This window comes from Ischnura elegans, chromosome 13 (assembly GCF_921293095.1).
Source record: "Ischnura elegans chromosome 13, ioIscEleg1.1, whole genome shotgun sequence".
Lineage (NCBI taxonomy): Eukaryota > Metazoa > Arthropoda > Insecta > Odonata > Coenagrionidae > Ischnura > Ischnura elegans.
In genome coordinates, this window is record NC_060258.1 from 9,241,244 (window position 1) to 9,257,743 (window position 16,500).

Sequence of the window (16,500 nt, forward strand, 5' to 3'; positions counted from 1 at the left end):
CACCGCCTAAAAATTCTATGCTAGTTTCCTTTGACGTGGTGAACTTATTCACGAGTGTTCCAAGAGATGAAGCAGTGCTCCTGGCCAAGGAAGTGCTACACGAAGCTAAAACGCCCCAACTCATTTGCGACGAACTAATATCTTTATTGAAAGTGTGTACAAATCAAAATTATTTCATGTTTAACGGAAACTTCTACCTACAAAGAGACGGTTTAGCTATGGGCTCCCCATTGTCACCTCTGCTATCCGAAATATTTGTGAACAATTTAGAAAAGAAACTTTTCAATAGTGACCACCCCCTCCTAAAGAATGTTCATTATTGGTTCCGCTATGTAGATGACATACTTTGTTTATGGACGGGAACGAAGAGGCAACTAAGAAATTTTTTACGCCTTATCAATGCTTTAAATTCAAATATCAAGTTCACTATGGAGTTACAAGAGGGCAGCACTCTAAATTATTTAGATCTAAATATTTCCATTAAAGACGGCGAGCATAAGTTCTCCATTTACCGAAAGTCTACTCATACAGACCAAGTCATCCACGCAACTTCCAAGCATGCCATAACCCAAAAATTGTCAGCCTTTCATTGCATGCTGCATAGAGCTTTGTCGATCCCTTTAGAGCCCTCAGATCTCCTTTCAGAAATTACCACCATCACAAAAATCGCGATAGCCAATGGTTACACCGAAAAATTGATCAACGATTTGTTTGAAAGCAAAAAGAGAAAATTCTTACTCAGAGGTATTTACTCTACCACCCCCACGGATCAACAGTCATGGCGACGCATAAAATATTTAGGCCAACCTTCTATTAAATTGGAAAAATTACTCAAAGTAATCAACATAAAACCGGCCTTTTACAATAATTCTAACCTGAAGAGCATGCTACCTTCAGTCAAGGACCCCACTGATTCAGCCCTCAAGAGCGGGGTCTACCAATTAAGGTGTGGTGATTGTGACTCCAAATACATAGGACAAACAGGAAGAAGTCTGACCGTACGAGCGGAGGAACACCGGCGCGATTACTACAACAACACTGGGATGTCCCAATTCTCTACCCATCTTCGGGAGGAAGGCCACCAAGCGGATTTTACCCCAGTATTGCTTCACCGAGTCAAAAAAGGAACACAGCTGGACATCAGAGAACAGTTGGAAATTTTAAAAATTGTAAAGAGGAAAGAACCCATTGCTAATGACCACCTTTTCCCTTTCCACTCCCCCCTTCTAGACATTCCACTATTACACCCCAAAAAATCCTTGTGACGCCAACCCACGCTCTACTTTGTAACTACCTCTGGTTTTTCTCCCTATCTCTTCCCTCCTTCACCTTCCCCGTCACTTACCTCTCCCCCCTCCCCTTCCCCTCCAATCACCCGACCACAGAGTATATATACCGGCAAATTCTGATGTGTATCACTAGTCTTGATAATGGTACAGTGTAACCGAAACTAGTCGGCAATAAAGTGTGTTTTTTGTAGAAAAGCTAAGCAATTTCCTTTCCAAACATTAAATATGGAATTCTACAAAGTGAAGGCCTCAACAATTGAATTCACGAAGGAATACATTCGCTGAAAAACTTTCGTTGGCAACGAAAGTGTTCAAAACTCGCGCGTTTGGGATAACGAACAAATGACAACGAATGAGTTCGTCATAACGACGGATTTTATTCGTTGAGGCGTAACGAAGGATTCAAGACTCAGGCCACTGGTTTCGTAGGAATGTATGCTATTATTCTTGATAAAACTACCCTTATACCTTTTTACATATATGACACTCTGATATATATGTACACATGGTACATACAATGAGTAATTTAAGGCTTTTAAAAAAAGGGCGACAATGAGCTCGACACTTTAGTTTGCACATACTTCTCACTAATTTCTTTTGTATAATAAACAAATGAATAATCCATAGTAGAGGGTTTTCAAAACATATTGGCTTACACTATGCTTTAGTACAGATATAAGATAGAACACTGTATTCAGTTTTTTACATAGGTGCTCTATATGTGCATCCCACTTCATATTTCTATCCACATAAATTCCAAGAAACTTCACGCACTCCATATCATTAAGATAATTATTTTTACATTGCAGTAGATCATTGTCCTTTGGGCTGTGCCCAGCAGAAAACAATATCTCTTGGGTTTTATCATCATTTAGCCTTAGTTCATTGACATCACACCAAGTTTGCATGCATTTTATTACATATTGGCTGGAATCAATTAACGCGGTCAGGTTTTTTCTTTTTGATAAGATGGTTACATCGAATATATTCGAATCAGCGTTATGACCATTTCTTCCATGCTGTAGTCTAATAGTGACAATACAGATATATAAATAGGGTGGTTTCCTATTATTTTTTTATTGCCTAAATCGAAAGATTGTGTAAGATAGTAAATTTTTATAGTTTAAAATATCTTTAAAGATAGTAGGCATGTATTTAAAGACTTTTATTCATGTTAAAAAAAAATTCGTCCGTGTTTGAAATTCCGTCCTGTCATGCGGGTGGGCAATCTGATATCTCAGGGGTTCGTAATGCATTGCTGGCAGTTGATGATTTTTCATCTTTTGTCGCTCATCGAAATGACTGGCAAATGCTACTTTGAATTGCTATTTCATAGCTAGCGGAGTTGATGAATGATAAATCATTTTGATTTGAAGCCCTCTGAGGCATTAGCAGCCACGTGAAAGTCTTTAAATGCCTTGAAACCTGACCCAGGTTTTCCTTCCCTGAAAATGAATGAACGAGAATGCATTCTTTTCCAAAACAATATCGTCTCATCAACACTAAAACACTCGAAAGTGGCTCCTTTCCCCCTAGTTGATGGGGAAAGGTGCCACTTTCAGTCACAGCTTGGGAGTTCATCAGAAAATGTTGCGGTGACTGCACTATCAACACTTGCAGATTCACCTGATATTGCCACAATGAAAATAGGTACTGGCTTGCCGTTTAAAATTCTGGAACCATCTGGAGCTTTCACGAAATGTCTCGGAGCGATTACTAACCTCGTCTTTTTGTACAGATTTACAATGAGCTTTCTGTATGTCTTGACCACTTGGTTGAAGTTGGTGCAGCTGAGGTCACTGATGTTTTAACTTCGTCTTTATTCGGAATAGGGCATTGTGAGCTTAAACTTCTTGGCAATATCACTTTGACACTCTCCATTTTCAAAGCAGTTGACCTCTCTCAATTTCTCTTCTAGGTTTATGGTTTTTCTTGACAACTTCTTGGTCTTTCCTCCCACATTCCTATTTTTTCCATTGTTCTCTTGGTTTTGACTCTGTATGGCTCTATCGAAATCACCTTCTACTGCTGCACTGTATTCCTGAGACACAGAGGGCCTACGACTGCTGGGAGGGAATGAAGCCATTGTGTTTAAGACCCTTTTATGTGTTGACACTATTCATACGCAACTCAGCCACCGCTTAATTTTTCTCCCCTGTGAATACCAATGACCTTGAAGGCTTTAGCATGGACCCTCTACCTGGAAGTCAATCGCCCGATAACCTATGACGGAAAAAAGTACGTCTCAAACTGTATTGCTTAAAAAAAATATCATTTCCACTAGCTCCACTCTTAATTAATGATCTAAATTAACTGCTGTCATTCTGTCAAGAGACGAGATAAATTACTTCAGTGGGCCGGCTATCTGGACCCAATGACGAGTAATGCTTTTGGCCATTGCTCTGCAATAGATTTCGAATAATGTATGAACAAAAAAGAAGATTTGAGGCAAGCAATACTATTAATATGCGTAAAAGTGATAGCAATTTCGTGTGCACTTAGCGCAAGTTCACCTTTTATCATGAGAGCATTGAAGTTTTTTGATTAGGCTACACTGCGTTGCGATGTTTTTCTGAGGAGCGAATTTGTCCTAATCGAAATTGCGCTGTACGAGGCATGGGTGTACTCATATGAAACACATTTTATTAGCTTTACTTTTAATTAGCTACAAAACCTACTTCATTTCTCTACATAATCACCATTCAATCCTAAGCATTGTTTGCACTGCTGCCCTAGCTTCTTAAACCCCTCCGCATAGAAGCTCGCCGCCTGTGAGTTGAACCAATTGGACTACGCGACAGCTCTACATTGCTGTCAAAACCAATAAGAAAATTCAAGATTTTCGTTTGGAACTCTTTTACAAGTTTCACTTGGTACCCACAGTGGAATTCTTGTTTTTTATACTTTTATTTACGTTTTCTGAGTAATTTCGAAAGACATTATGTAATTTGAGTAATTTAATTAATTTATTATTGAGCATAAGTTAATTAAAATAAAATTGTTTAAAATACAATGTATTATTGTTATGTATATTTTCGCTCTCTTGGAACATAACCTCTGATTAGCATGGAACTCGATGTTCGACTTTCGTACACGTTTTTAGGAATGCATTGTGTAGGGAAGATGGGGACCACGTGTAGTGGCCCTTGCCACTTTTTGATTAGGCTACACTACGTTGTGATATTTCCCCTAGGAGCAAATTTGCGCTTTATCGAAGTTGCGCTAATCGAAATTGCGCTATATGAGGCATGGGTGTACTCATATGAAACACATTTTATTAGCTTTGGGGACCACCTGTAGTTGGGATTTCCCTATCCTACTCCACTACTACGAAGATGAGAAATCATAGGACTTCTCATCCTCATAGGGAAATCTTTCCTTTCAGCGGAAACATTTAATTATGGTTGTGATGATACCAGGTACCTTCGGAAAATAAGTTCCATTTTTAAAAAAAAAAAAAAAAAAAAACACGGGGCAGTCGTGGGACTGGCCGACAGAAGTGAAAACTGAAATAATTATTATCCATTTATTTTTTATATAGATTTAATATTATTAAAGAACTAATTTTTCCAGTAATACTCATTTTTCAACAAAAATTGAAATTATTTTTTTCAGCAAACTGTTTATTATTAAATGTACATTAAAAATACGATGTGTATGAGTAGAAAGTAACATCATTTATATATTAAAATATAATTTGCTTTTATTTCTTTTATTTAATATGCTATAAACCTATAATTTTTCACTATGCACATAAAAGAAACTGCCTTAAATTGTACTGACCTGTATTTTTATAGCGTGTACACTCTTCTGCACGTTCATGCACGAGCTCTTTATATTTAATGAACTTACACAATATACACTATAGATTTTTATTTTCAATTTTAATATTTTTAAAACAAAAAGACTCCAACAGTCTATATATTAACAAAGTTTATTTACTATACCTAGTCAGCCTGCGTAGTTGAAATATCCATTGTAAAATTTTTTTAATTGTATGAGATTGAGAAAAAAATCCTCCCCAGCGGGGAATCGGACCCCGGTCTCCCGCGTGACAGGTGGGGAAACTGACCACTATACTACCGAGGATGTAATACTAAGAGACGAATTTTAAGATGGAAATGTATATCTCGCTGTAGGGATCGCGGTGTCGGGTCGGTGACACTCACGCAAATTCTATGCTTTTTCCCCATCCTGCAAAAGTGCTTAACGCCGCTAAAGAAGTTTTCACTTCAACAAGTACAGATATTTCAAAGAAATTTATAGTACACATCTTTACCACTCTAACACTATTTTTTGACGAAGATCCCGTGATTTTTCCGAGTATTCGTCAGAGGGCGGCACAAGTGTTTGTGTACTCTCTTCGTAGAATATTTCTGCCAGTGTAGTCATACATGAGGTAACATGTTCCTCGGTTTCCTCCTTTGTCTCTTTGGTGGATCTCTTAGCAAAATTTAAAATGTTGAGAGCTTTGGCAGTATTGATTGACGTAATTTTTTCTGAATTCTTTTAAGAATGACGGTGCTGATGGAAACGGAGAAGACGATGGCAACGATGACACAAGGGGTGTGGTGGTGAAGAAAGAGTACAACGAGCGAGCCACTGTCTTCATCGAGAGTGCGGCTGTTGCGATGAGGGAAGAGGTGAGTGATCGTAGCAACTTAATTTACGCCTGTTGTACACACTCAGTTCAGCTCAACCAGCTTAAGTCCATACGACACCATCCGATTTATTGGCAAATAAATCAGCACTCAATATAGTTTTTAAGATACAGTCGGATCCAGATTTTGCATCTTCGCATTTAACGTTTTTCCGCATTTAGCGTTTATTTTTTTGGGTCCCGATGCATTCCCTATTGGGACAACGTAAAAATTATCCGTATTTAGTGTTTCCGCATTTTGCGTTTTTCCGCATTTATGGTCGTATAAATTTTTCCCGCACGAGATTTTTTTGCCCGATTTAACGTTTTTTCATGACGGTTCATGCAAATTATTATCCAAATCTTCGAATTTCTGCTCATCAACAAGAAGAGTCTCATGAAAGTTTACCAAGAGTCGATAGAATCTACTGGGGAACGCTTCTTCAACTGCTTTCTTCCGCGAACGCAGCGCTGCGACCTTCAACTCGCAAGCTGGGTGATTTATCTTCTCGTAATGTTTCACTCCCCTTCTGATCCAAACACCAGGCACTTTTTGTATCAGATCCGATCTAATGGAGCAAAGTCATCCCTTAATAACCTCAAAATACCTTATCCTTCACTTCTTGAACTTGACTTCGATGATACGTGACGACTGATGACACGAGTTATCCTCCGAGGGCCGCTACAATGATGGTTTTCTCGTAATGTTTTCAATTAATGGCTTATGCCCCTTTCAACTCTATTTCCTACGGGCAGTCCATTGTTAGCCCAATATTTTTCCAGTCGGCTACTTTCTCTTTTCAAAAGAGGAGGCCCAATATCATTTGCGCAGTTCACGAGAAGATTCTTCCTATAATCCAATCCAAGGTCAGTTTCTACGGAGGAACAGCGAAAGAACCGAGGAAGTGTTTCCCCTGTCATGATCGTGAGTGAGAGCATTCTTTCCCTACGGCGTAACATTATTTTACATCGTAATTTAGATATCCCGGAGCCCATTTACCGACATGCGGCTGGTTGATATAGCTGTCTATTGAAAGATATTTATCTGGTGCTAATTTATGTCAAAAGAGAATGGCAATCGGAGTTTTGACGAACTATCACGGTCCATGACTCTAAATAAATCGCTCATTCTGGAAAAAAATCACCGCATACTCACGGAAGAATAGATGAGCGCGGAAAAATACGAAAATCCGGCAGGTATCCCTTGGTGGTTGACTTTGACATCATAACTCAGATAAAATTGCCAAACTCCAGAGGCACTGACAATTTTTCAGATGAAATCCAGTTCTGTTGAAGATTAAACCTTTTCACTTAACAGAGTTTAGCTAATCGTTATTCAAGGTCCAACCTAATTTCATCAAAAGCTGCCGAGAAACAAGGTGATTCGGAGTCAAAGTGATCAGCGCGCCGCGTAAGCAACTTATCCCGGCTCCATTCGACCTGCATGAGGCCGCAGATATATGACAACGAATCTGGTGTTATCACCGAGTTGAATCACCATCGACTTGTACGCATACTAGAAATAAGATTCTCCTTTTTTGGATGACCTCGAAATCAAAAATTTGCGCATGGGAGGCTTTTTAAAGGCTCATTAATCCCTTGTTTCGCCGAGGCAACAGAAAACGTTAAGTTGGCAAAATTCCAGAATATCTCCCTTTTACTAGACGTTTGGTAGTTTAGATTTTGGGATTAGCGATCTTCTGCTGTCCCTTCATTTCTCTCATCTTTATTGATGCAATGACAATTTTTTGAGTACCTACTTACACCTTTTCTTATTATATTAGAAATGCTATAGTCACCTACCTGTCACTTTTACAGAAAAAATTTTAAAAGCTCATCGAGACCATTGAAATATGCGTAAAATTGGAATCACTAATGTCCATAATCATATTCCGTGTGGGTATGCTTTTAAGTTGATGCGTAATATAATTTTCTTAAAATATTTCATGAAAACAATTGTCGTCCTCTCATTACTTATTTTTACTACCTATTTTTTTAGCTGATTCCTGAAAAGGATTATCCAACCTTCATTGGGCAGAGAACACTTAATCAATGAATATTTTGCTGCATGCAGCACCTTTTAGTTACGTAAAATAATATTTTTTATTCATAAAAAGCCATTTCAATCATTACAGACCCTAAAACCGTAAAAAAAATGGCAGGTCCTCATTTAGTGTTTTTCCGCATTTAGTGTTTTAAAGTTTGTCCCCCCTGAAAAACCTTAAATCAGGATTCTACTGTACTTGGATTTTGTTTATGCACATATATGGGATATAGTTTGCTTATAGGGTAGTTTCCTTCATCTAAGAAAACGAAAGATTCACGTGACGTCACAGGGACCTAGTTGGGACCAAGGTGGCCTCACACGGCAGTAGCTGGAACCAGAATGACATCACAAGGGCTTCTCCCAGCATTCATAGTTTTAGCCTCCGCGTTTTCTCACGCTTGAAAATTTTCACTTTTCGTTTAATCGCGAAAAATAGATATCGTCATTTAAAAAATCTAAAAGCATGAAGTACGTACTCCAGGAGTAATAATCTTTTGATTTAGGCAATTAATAAATAATAATAGGAAACCACCCTATATTGTTTAAAATATTAGGCATTACGTACTGAATGGCACATATCTATATTTACACCAATATTGGCCGAAATAGTGTTCTAATGTCCCGCTAGATAAAGCCATTGTATTTTAATGATTTTACTTTGTATAAGCATTTGTGTAATTTGTACGATTTGATTGATAGGGAAATAACTTCTTTCGTTCCACATTTTAGAAAACTTCAAGCGAATTTTCGGAACAAAACCAATGTTTAGTAGCCAAACCGGATGTTTTGCAATGAGCTTCCTGTCTTGGCCGCTAGGAGTCAACAAAACTGACATTTGATTGTAGATTAGCTGCGAGAAAATAGAATCTGTTCTAAAATCCAAATTGGGTTAGAAATTGTGCCCAATATTGTGAAAAGGATATTGGTCTAGAGATTGGTGTGTGTCAGTTGGACCACAATCCAATATCCAGTGGATTGGCCAATAAATTTGGAAGTATCATGCAGGCTTTAGTTTCCTAAACTGTGATATGAAGTCACTTACTAAGAATGCATCAAGAAAAGGAATAAGCTGGATAAATTTCATGGCTACTTACTACTTAGCCTTCCAACTTTAACATTTAAGGCTTTTTTTTAATCTGGCGACAATTTGATGCATAAATATAATAATTATAACTCGAGTGTTTTAGGCATCAGTTTTTTTGATCCTGCTTCAAATCACATTTTTTTCATGACAAATTGGTTCGTATTGGGAGTGTAAAAATTTGAATATAAGTTTAAGAATAGTTAAGCATTCAAACAAAAATTAAACAAAACAATAACAATGGCGTTGCAAAATTTTATGAATTTTTGATTTATTGCGATAGTGTAACAAATATTTCACGTCACTGGTTAAGGGTTAAAAAAAATCAAAGTTTACTCCGAATAATTGGTGGCATTCCAACTACCGTGGCATTTTACCACAGCAATGGAAGCTTGACGCTGAGGTTTGGAATTGAAGATGAACAAATTCACTCCAATGTTCGTCTTCTCCGGATTGTAAAAATTAAGCTACCATTCTCTTTGTGGACAATGGCGACGATCCTCAACATTGATAGATCCAGTATAATTGGGCGAGAAGTTGTGTCCAATATTGTGAAAAGGATATTGGACTGCAAATTGGTGTGTGTCCATCGGACATCAATCCAGTATCCAATGGATTGGCCAATAAGTTGGGGAGTGTCATATGGTCTTTAGCTCAGCCAGAACCACTCATCACAATCCTATTCGCGAGGATTCATGACGTGACATAAAAAACTGTATTGAGAAAACAAGGAAAAGGACTTGTCAGACGTAGCCAAAAGTAGCACAACGGGGCAGTTTTTTAAATGTAGGAATCAGTTTTTTTTAGTGAAGTACCCTCCAATTCGACCGCCTATTCCTTGTGGAGGAGTTAACCTTGAAGAATTTTTTTGTTGTTAGTTAACCTTCGTCTGAAGCATTGGAGCACATTTAGGGAGGATCACGGGGGTCAAGAGCCACCCCCAAATTTTATCAAACATTTTAATTTTTATAAGGTTAACACATTCAATGCGGGCCCGATTTTCATTAAAGTCGTCAGATACGTCCTTTAAAATAGGAAAGAAAAAGATAGGGAGGTTTCCGCGCCATAACTTCCGTTCAAAAACTGCTACTTACAAACGGCCCACATGGGTCGAAAGAGGAAAGCTTGCTGAAGGCCCTGCAAACGATTGGAAGACTCGGAAGTTGATATCACGTCACGTATGGAGGCAGAGAAAGGGCCCCCAGCCCGACCGGCAGAGCACGTCAAATGACGTGCTCCGTACCTCGGCTTGGACGTGACCACATCAATTGACGTGCTCCGCACGGAATGTGTTAATACCTTAATGTATCTTCGTCAAGGAGCAAAGGGAGTGTATAAATAGTCTGGCTGGCGAGAGTTGTATGATGGAAGTTCAAAAGGAGGGGCGAAGAACCCGGTGCCAGCACAGTTCGTGACCAATCGCTGTACCCCGAAGGCACCTCACAATAGGCTGTCCCAAAAAAACACTTTTTTGGAAATTCCAAAATCGTCACTCGGATTTCGATGACCCTCGGGTATACAAGGATAGGCAAAAAAAGATTTTCGAAAAAGTTTAAATAATTAGGTAGCGAGGGGCGCCTAAATACCAACACCCTTAATTTATCATACGATTTCCCAATCAATGTCAAATTAAGGGTAATCAGGGTAAGTTGTGGCCCTTTGGGCTAAAATTTCGTCGGTTTTTGCGTATCTTTCACCGTTTAGGCTTTGTCCCAACTTCGGTAAATGCTAAATGGGGGTACGAGGAAAGAGCTTGTTCAACTGAAACCTGGTTTTGTTGAATAATTATCTCTGTAGGCTAACAAATTTATAACGATTTTCCAAAATAAGGATAAGATTGATTATTACCATACGTGCCGGCATGATTTGGTCTACGAAAGGAGTTCAAAATCTGAATTTGAGAGAGAGACAGAGTCACTGAAGCATGCGAACATGGCGGGCGACGGCAGGTGAGGAGGAGGGGTGTGGGAGGGGAGGGGGACGGCCTCAGCCGTCAGTTGCGCCGCGTCGCGCGAGCCGCATCGCTTAGCGCCACTCTTGGCGCCAGGCTGCGCGGGCCGCAAAGCCTAAACGGTGAAAGATACGCAAAAACCGACGAAATTTTAGCCCAAAGGGCCACAACTTACCCTGATTACCCTTAATTTGACATTGATTGGGAAATCGTATGATAAATTAAGGGTGTTGGTATTTAGGCGCCCTTCGCTACCTAATTATTTAAACTTTTTCGAAAATCTTTTTTTGCCTATCCTTGTATACCCGAGGGTCATCGAAATCCGAGTGACGATTTTGGAATTTCCAAAAAAGTGTTTTTTTGGGACAGCCTAACCTCACAACCTCACCTTGTCATTCAACGTTGTCACGTGCGCATGAAGCACTGAAACAAGACTGAAGCGCCAAGGCAAGCCCTTTCTGCGAATCACAAAAACAAGTGATTCTTCCTTTGGGTCGTTCACGCTCGTCGTCCCTTCTGGCTGCTTTCTTCACGGAACCCTTTTCTTTACAAGTGATGTGGGCGTTTCCCTTTCTTACCTGGCAACCTTACCCCCTACCTCCAATTAGACCCTTTTAACTGACATCGCACGACTTTCTGCGGTCAGACTGTAGATTACACTTATTAGAGTAGTATACTTAGTAGATTAATTCTACGATTTGATAGATGGATTTTTCTCTTATATAGGAATAATAATAATAATAATAATAATAATAATAATAATAATAATAATCTTTATTTGCCGGAAAGACAATTATATGCAATACATAAATTGTTTAAGGCACGTCAAAAACACAGGTTGGGTACAAATAAAAGATATAAGGCACAAACAGCAAAGTGAGGTGAGCATATATAATATTACTGTGACAGGTACTCTGATATAGAGTAAAAGCAGCCTGAAAGTAAAAAGTCTTTCAGCTTGTTTTTAAATACCCCTTGACTCATGGGATCTTTTAGCTCCATAGGGAGCTTATTGTACAAAAGTAGACGTAAGTAAAAGTAGGAAAATCCTCCAAAATCGATCGCACATTAATGGCTGGATGCTGGGTTTTGCTATTTAGTGGGCCCTGGTCGCTTCTATAGCGGTGAGGTGTTTATCCCGTCCCTTCCCTTCCAACCCAATCCCTATCCCAGAGGCGTCGACGGGCTCCTATTGCAGCAGCGCCTCTTTCCTTGTTCCTTCCTCTCCTCCCCCTCCCCGGGAGAGCGGTAGTATAAGTCTCTGACTTGGTTCCCAGCCCCGCTGTGTTGTATCCTTCAGAGGATCCAACTAGGAGTCCTTATCTCTTTGTAGATTACACTAGGGAACAACAAATTTGTTATCTCACAAGGGAAGTCCCTCCAGTGTCACCATTAAATCTCTTTAAAATTGTGGGTGCCTCACTATTAGATCTCAGTGAAATTGCAGTGGGTGACCATGCGGAGGGGATGGGAAAGCGTCAATCTGAGCGGCCGAGGAAGGGCCTAGGCTCACGCTAAGCTGGGTCTCGAGGAATGACCACGTAGCTGGGTCTGTTGTGCCTGCGGCGTTCACATATTTCTCTCTGGCTTTCGTTCGGTTGCACCGGAAAGTGATGCCTCTCATGTGCTGCTTTCGTTCTTTTGCAAAGAAAATCCTCACCACGTGTGCAAGATTAGGTACGAAAGTGTTTAGTAAAAGTAGAGATGGGTCAAACAGCATTTATCTCAAATATGAATATCAAGTACGAATATTTAATTATTTTCCAATACCTCACTCGAATATCGAAAACTGCATTACTGAATATTGAATATGCATTGAATATTGAATATTTTGAGCACTTTGCAAGTCATTCTTGTTCAATACTGCTCCAAAATCCCGAGGCAACTATTACCCACGATTACATCAAACTTGCGTGCATGAAGTACGGCAATTCTTTTGTTTTTCTATTACATGCATATTGAAGGCTATATTATTAATAGGGATAACCGGTATCGAGAACCGATTGCATGAAGTACTTTGGAACCAGCTCGGAATGGTGCAAGGATTTGAATTTGGCACCCAAAGCTGAAATGGTCTGCAGTGTATGGAAGGGCAAAAAGTGAAAAAAAAATGATTTAAAAACGCATATATTACTTCGCCAACATTGTATGTTTTCTGTAGCTGTGGCCGCTTTCAAACGAGTCGAATCGTGCTGTTGACGGAACGGCACCCATTTCAATCCGGCCTGGCAATGGTCCGTCCTCTGCGTGAAATACACTCAATGCCACATTCTGCTTTCAGGTGGAACGACTTTTCGCCGGCCACCATTAACGTGAAATTTAGGCGGCTTTCAGAAGAGACGACTCTCTGCAGTGCCGTGTGCCGTGCTGTGTGCTATAGCATTCATTTTGTGTGAAAGTGGTCTTATGATTGAATCATGTGCATATGCAGTAATTCTTCGACATACGATCAAGATACATTCTGAGAACTTGTTCGTAAGTTGATAAACAAATGCAAGGTATTGAAAAGTGCAGAATGCAACACTGCATTGCAATTTTGCATTAGCTCACAGCCACTCAAGTTATCCATAGTGTCACTGTACCGCTGTGTTGAGCAGTTTATTCTCTCGCGAAGAGCACGAACGCGGAGATTCCTGCTTTCGCCGTTGCTGCGGTCGAGATTCCTCTCCTTGGAGCAGAAGTTGAGGATTTACAAAATGGCCATCCGGCCAATACTGTCGTATGCTGCCCCTGCGTGGAGCGGCTGCATACCCACAACACGGAGCCAACCCATCAGAGTGGCAGAGAACACCACGCTCTGGACCATCCTCGCTCTTGGATGGAATTACCACCGAGTACTGCTCTACGCCCTGACGGACATGGAGCCGATTGAGGACTACCTCAAGCAGACTTCCAAGACCTTCTTCCAGAAGGCGAGGAGCTCCAGCATCGAAGCCATCAAGACGATAGCGGACACCAAACCAACCACATACGATCGGCACAAGAGACCGTGCTCTTCTACTGGAGAGGAGGAAGACCTTCCGCAGAAGAAGAGACAGAGGTGAAGGACCCTCACTAATTTCATCGACGGGAGAAACTCTCCGAAGACACATCGGCTGAGAAACTATAACGTTGGACAGCCCAGTAGGACCAGGCAATGAGGACTGCCTGGCCAGCACACACATCGTTTCCAGTTTATTCTGTAGGTTATAAGAACCGTGACAGTGGAGCATGCGAATAAGAAGTTAACTTGTCAGCGCCCAAAGCTTTTTTTAAATTCACACATATTTCACTTTTAAAAATATGATACATGTGAACTTAACACAAAGAATACAATTCCAACTGACTGGATACTAGAGGAAACTTTCTACTTCGAATCACGTATGTGCATCAAAATATACATTAAAATTCACATATTAAATGCATTGCAGGAGTATTGGCTCAGCACTGCACTGGGTGCCATATGGCACCCGTGGGCGTTGACAGGTTAAAGTAACAATTTAAGCTACATTACAGAATAGAGAATATATAATTTGAACTGACTCGCAAGTTACAACAAATTAACGGAAAATGTCGTCAGAAGTTGAGGGAGTTTCCCTATTGACCCAGTAGTGGCCCTTCAAAATCAACATCAACCACAACTGTTTTCAGTGAATGCTGGTTCAGTACTGCAGGCAATATTTCTGCCAAAAATAGAACAGATTAAACCCAGAGTAAAAATTAGGGATGAGTCGATTCCAAATGTCAATTCTGGATTCCACCGATTCTCGGGCACAGAATCGGAATCGAGAATCGATTGCCTAAAGTCAATTCCATTTCCATCAATTCAAGGAAGATTAATGTTTTGAGCATAGACTATAAGTTTGGGGCATAAAGGCTGCCACACACCTAAGCGAACGCGGTGTCAGCCTTGCCCGCGCGGAGGATACGCCCGGCACGCGGGTGCTGCGACGAACATACCTAAGCGGCCTCGGAAACATGAAAATGTCGGCAAGAGCGAAAAACCGACGAACCCTGAAATGGCGCGTGTTCATGAGCAACTCTCAGAGAAACAAAATTGGAAACCACGAGATCGGGAAGCAATGCATGCGTTTTTCGTTCTTTTATTAACAGCTGGTCACGGCAAATCAAATTATTGCGATTATGAATCACCATCGGAGAATCTATCTGGACCACCAAGTTTAACGTATAATAGATTGAAATCTATATTTTTTTATTTTCGAATGATATTTGAAGTCTGATGATAGAAAAAACTTGCATAGAGCAAGCTTTCCTGTGAAAAAAGTTTCTTATAAATACGCGAATAGAGCGGGTTATTTTTAATAACTTTTTTTCATAGACTAACACGCGTCTGCATCAATAATAAAAATTTAGGCGTATTAGCGTTTCTATAGTCCAGTTTCATCAATGCAACCCTTGAGAAAGTTGTTACTTGTTTGGCATAACCCACCGCGGCCTCCAGGCGGACTCGACAGGTTGCGTTCGGCTGCCACCGCGCACCTGCCAGGGTGCTCTGGTATGTATGGACGCAATGAAGGCTACATTATTGTTTAGCCACCGCAGCCAAACGACAGCCACCACGGCAATCGTTATTTTATTCCATTCAATTCTTGAATTTTAATGACATTAATGCTACAGATAAATGAATATCCCACCAGTAAGAAAGAGCTTTCCTGCTAATTTACACCTTTAGTGAAATTATTTTCATTCATTACTTGTGGTTGCTCATTTAAATTTGCCATTAATTCAGATAAAGAGTTCATCCGTGGAACCCGAGTATCGAGAACCGATATCCGATGGGGGAGAACCAGACCGGTACCAAGAAACGAAAAAGTTTAAAAACCGACTCATCCTTAATTATTAGTGATGCTTCACTGCATTTACGGAGATACTTAAACGAAATAAAAAATTGACAATTACAGCAGACTCCCGATTATCCGGCTGCGGTTTATCCGGGTTGCGGATTATCCGTGCATGATTTTGACTCTCGTTCAATTTTTTCCTCGATCTTTATTTAAAAAAATAAAATAGGGTAGTTTCCTTCATCAAAGGAAACTAAATGCATTGATCGCGATTCCTTACCCACCATTAGTGTATTCATAATACACAAATTATTTCGTTTTAGAAATACCGGTTTAGACGAAAGGCAATGGTCAATTTTGAGTTCATTTGAAAAAGACCAGATTGGCGCCCATGCGATGCCACTCCACGTGACGTCACAGGGACCTAGTTTCTATATGAGGAGACAGGAGTTATACATTGTCTGAGATTACCAATGCATGCATGAGGTGCAGAGCTCAGGGAAAGGTCTCTTAATAATCACCTATTAAAACTGGATAAGGTCGGAAAGTTTTCTTCGTTTGATAAGGTATTAATAAACCTTTTTTAAGCCAAGCGCTACCAGCCAGCAAGGTACTCAGCTACCCGCTAGCATCCTGCGTCCTATCAGCGCTCAGAGCCTCGATCAAGGTCACCTCACAAGGCGGGAGGGGGAACCAGAAATGCATCCCACAG

The 16,500-nt window shown here is 40.2% G+C and overlaps 1 protein-coding gene across 3 annotated transcripts in view; it reads left to right on the top strand.

The window, feature by feature from the left end:
* LOC124170148 overlaps nucleotides 1-16,500 on the top strand; it is a 58,271-nt gene that overhangs the window by 15,195 nt on the left and 26,576 nt on the right. For all 3 annotated transcript variants that reach the window (XM_046548840.1, XM_046548842.1, XM_046548841.1), the window contains exon 4: nucleotides 5,804-5,932. In XM_046548840.1, coding sequence (XP_046404796.1) covers nucleotides 5,804-5,932 — 129 coding nt within the window. The remainder of the gene's footprint in view (nucleotides 1-5,803; nucleotides 5,933-16,500) is intronic.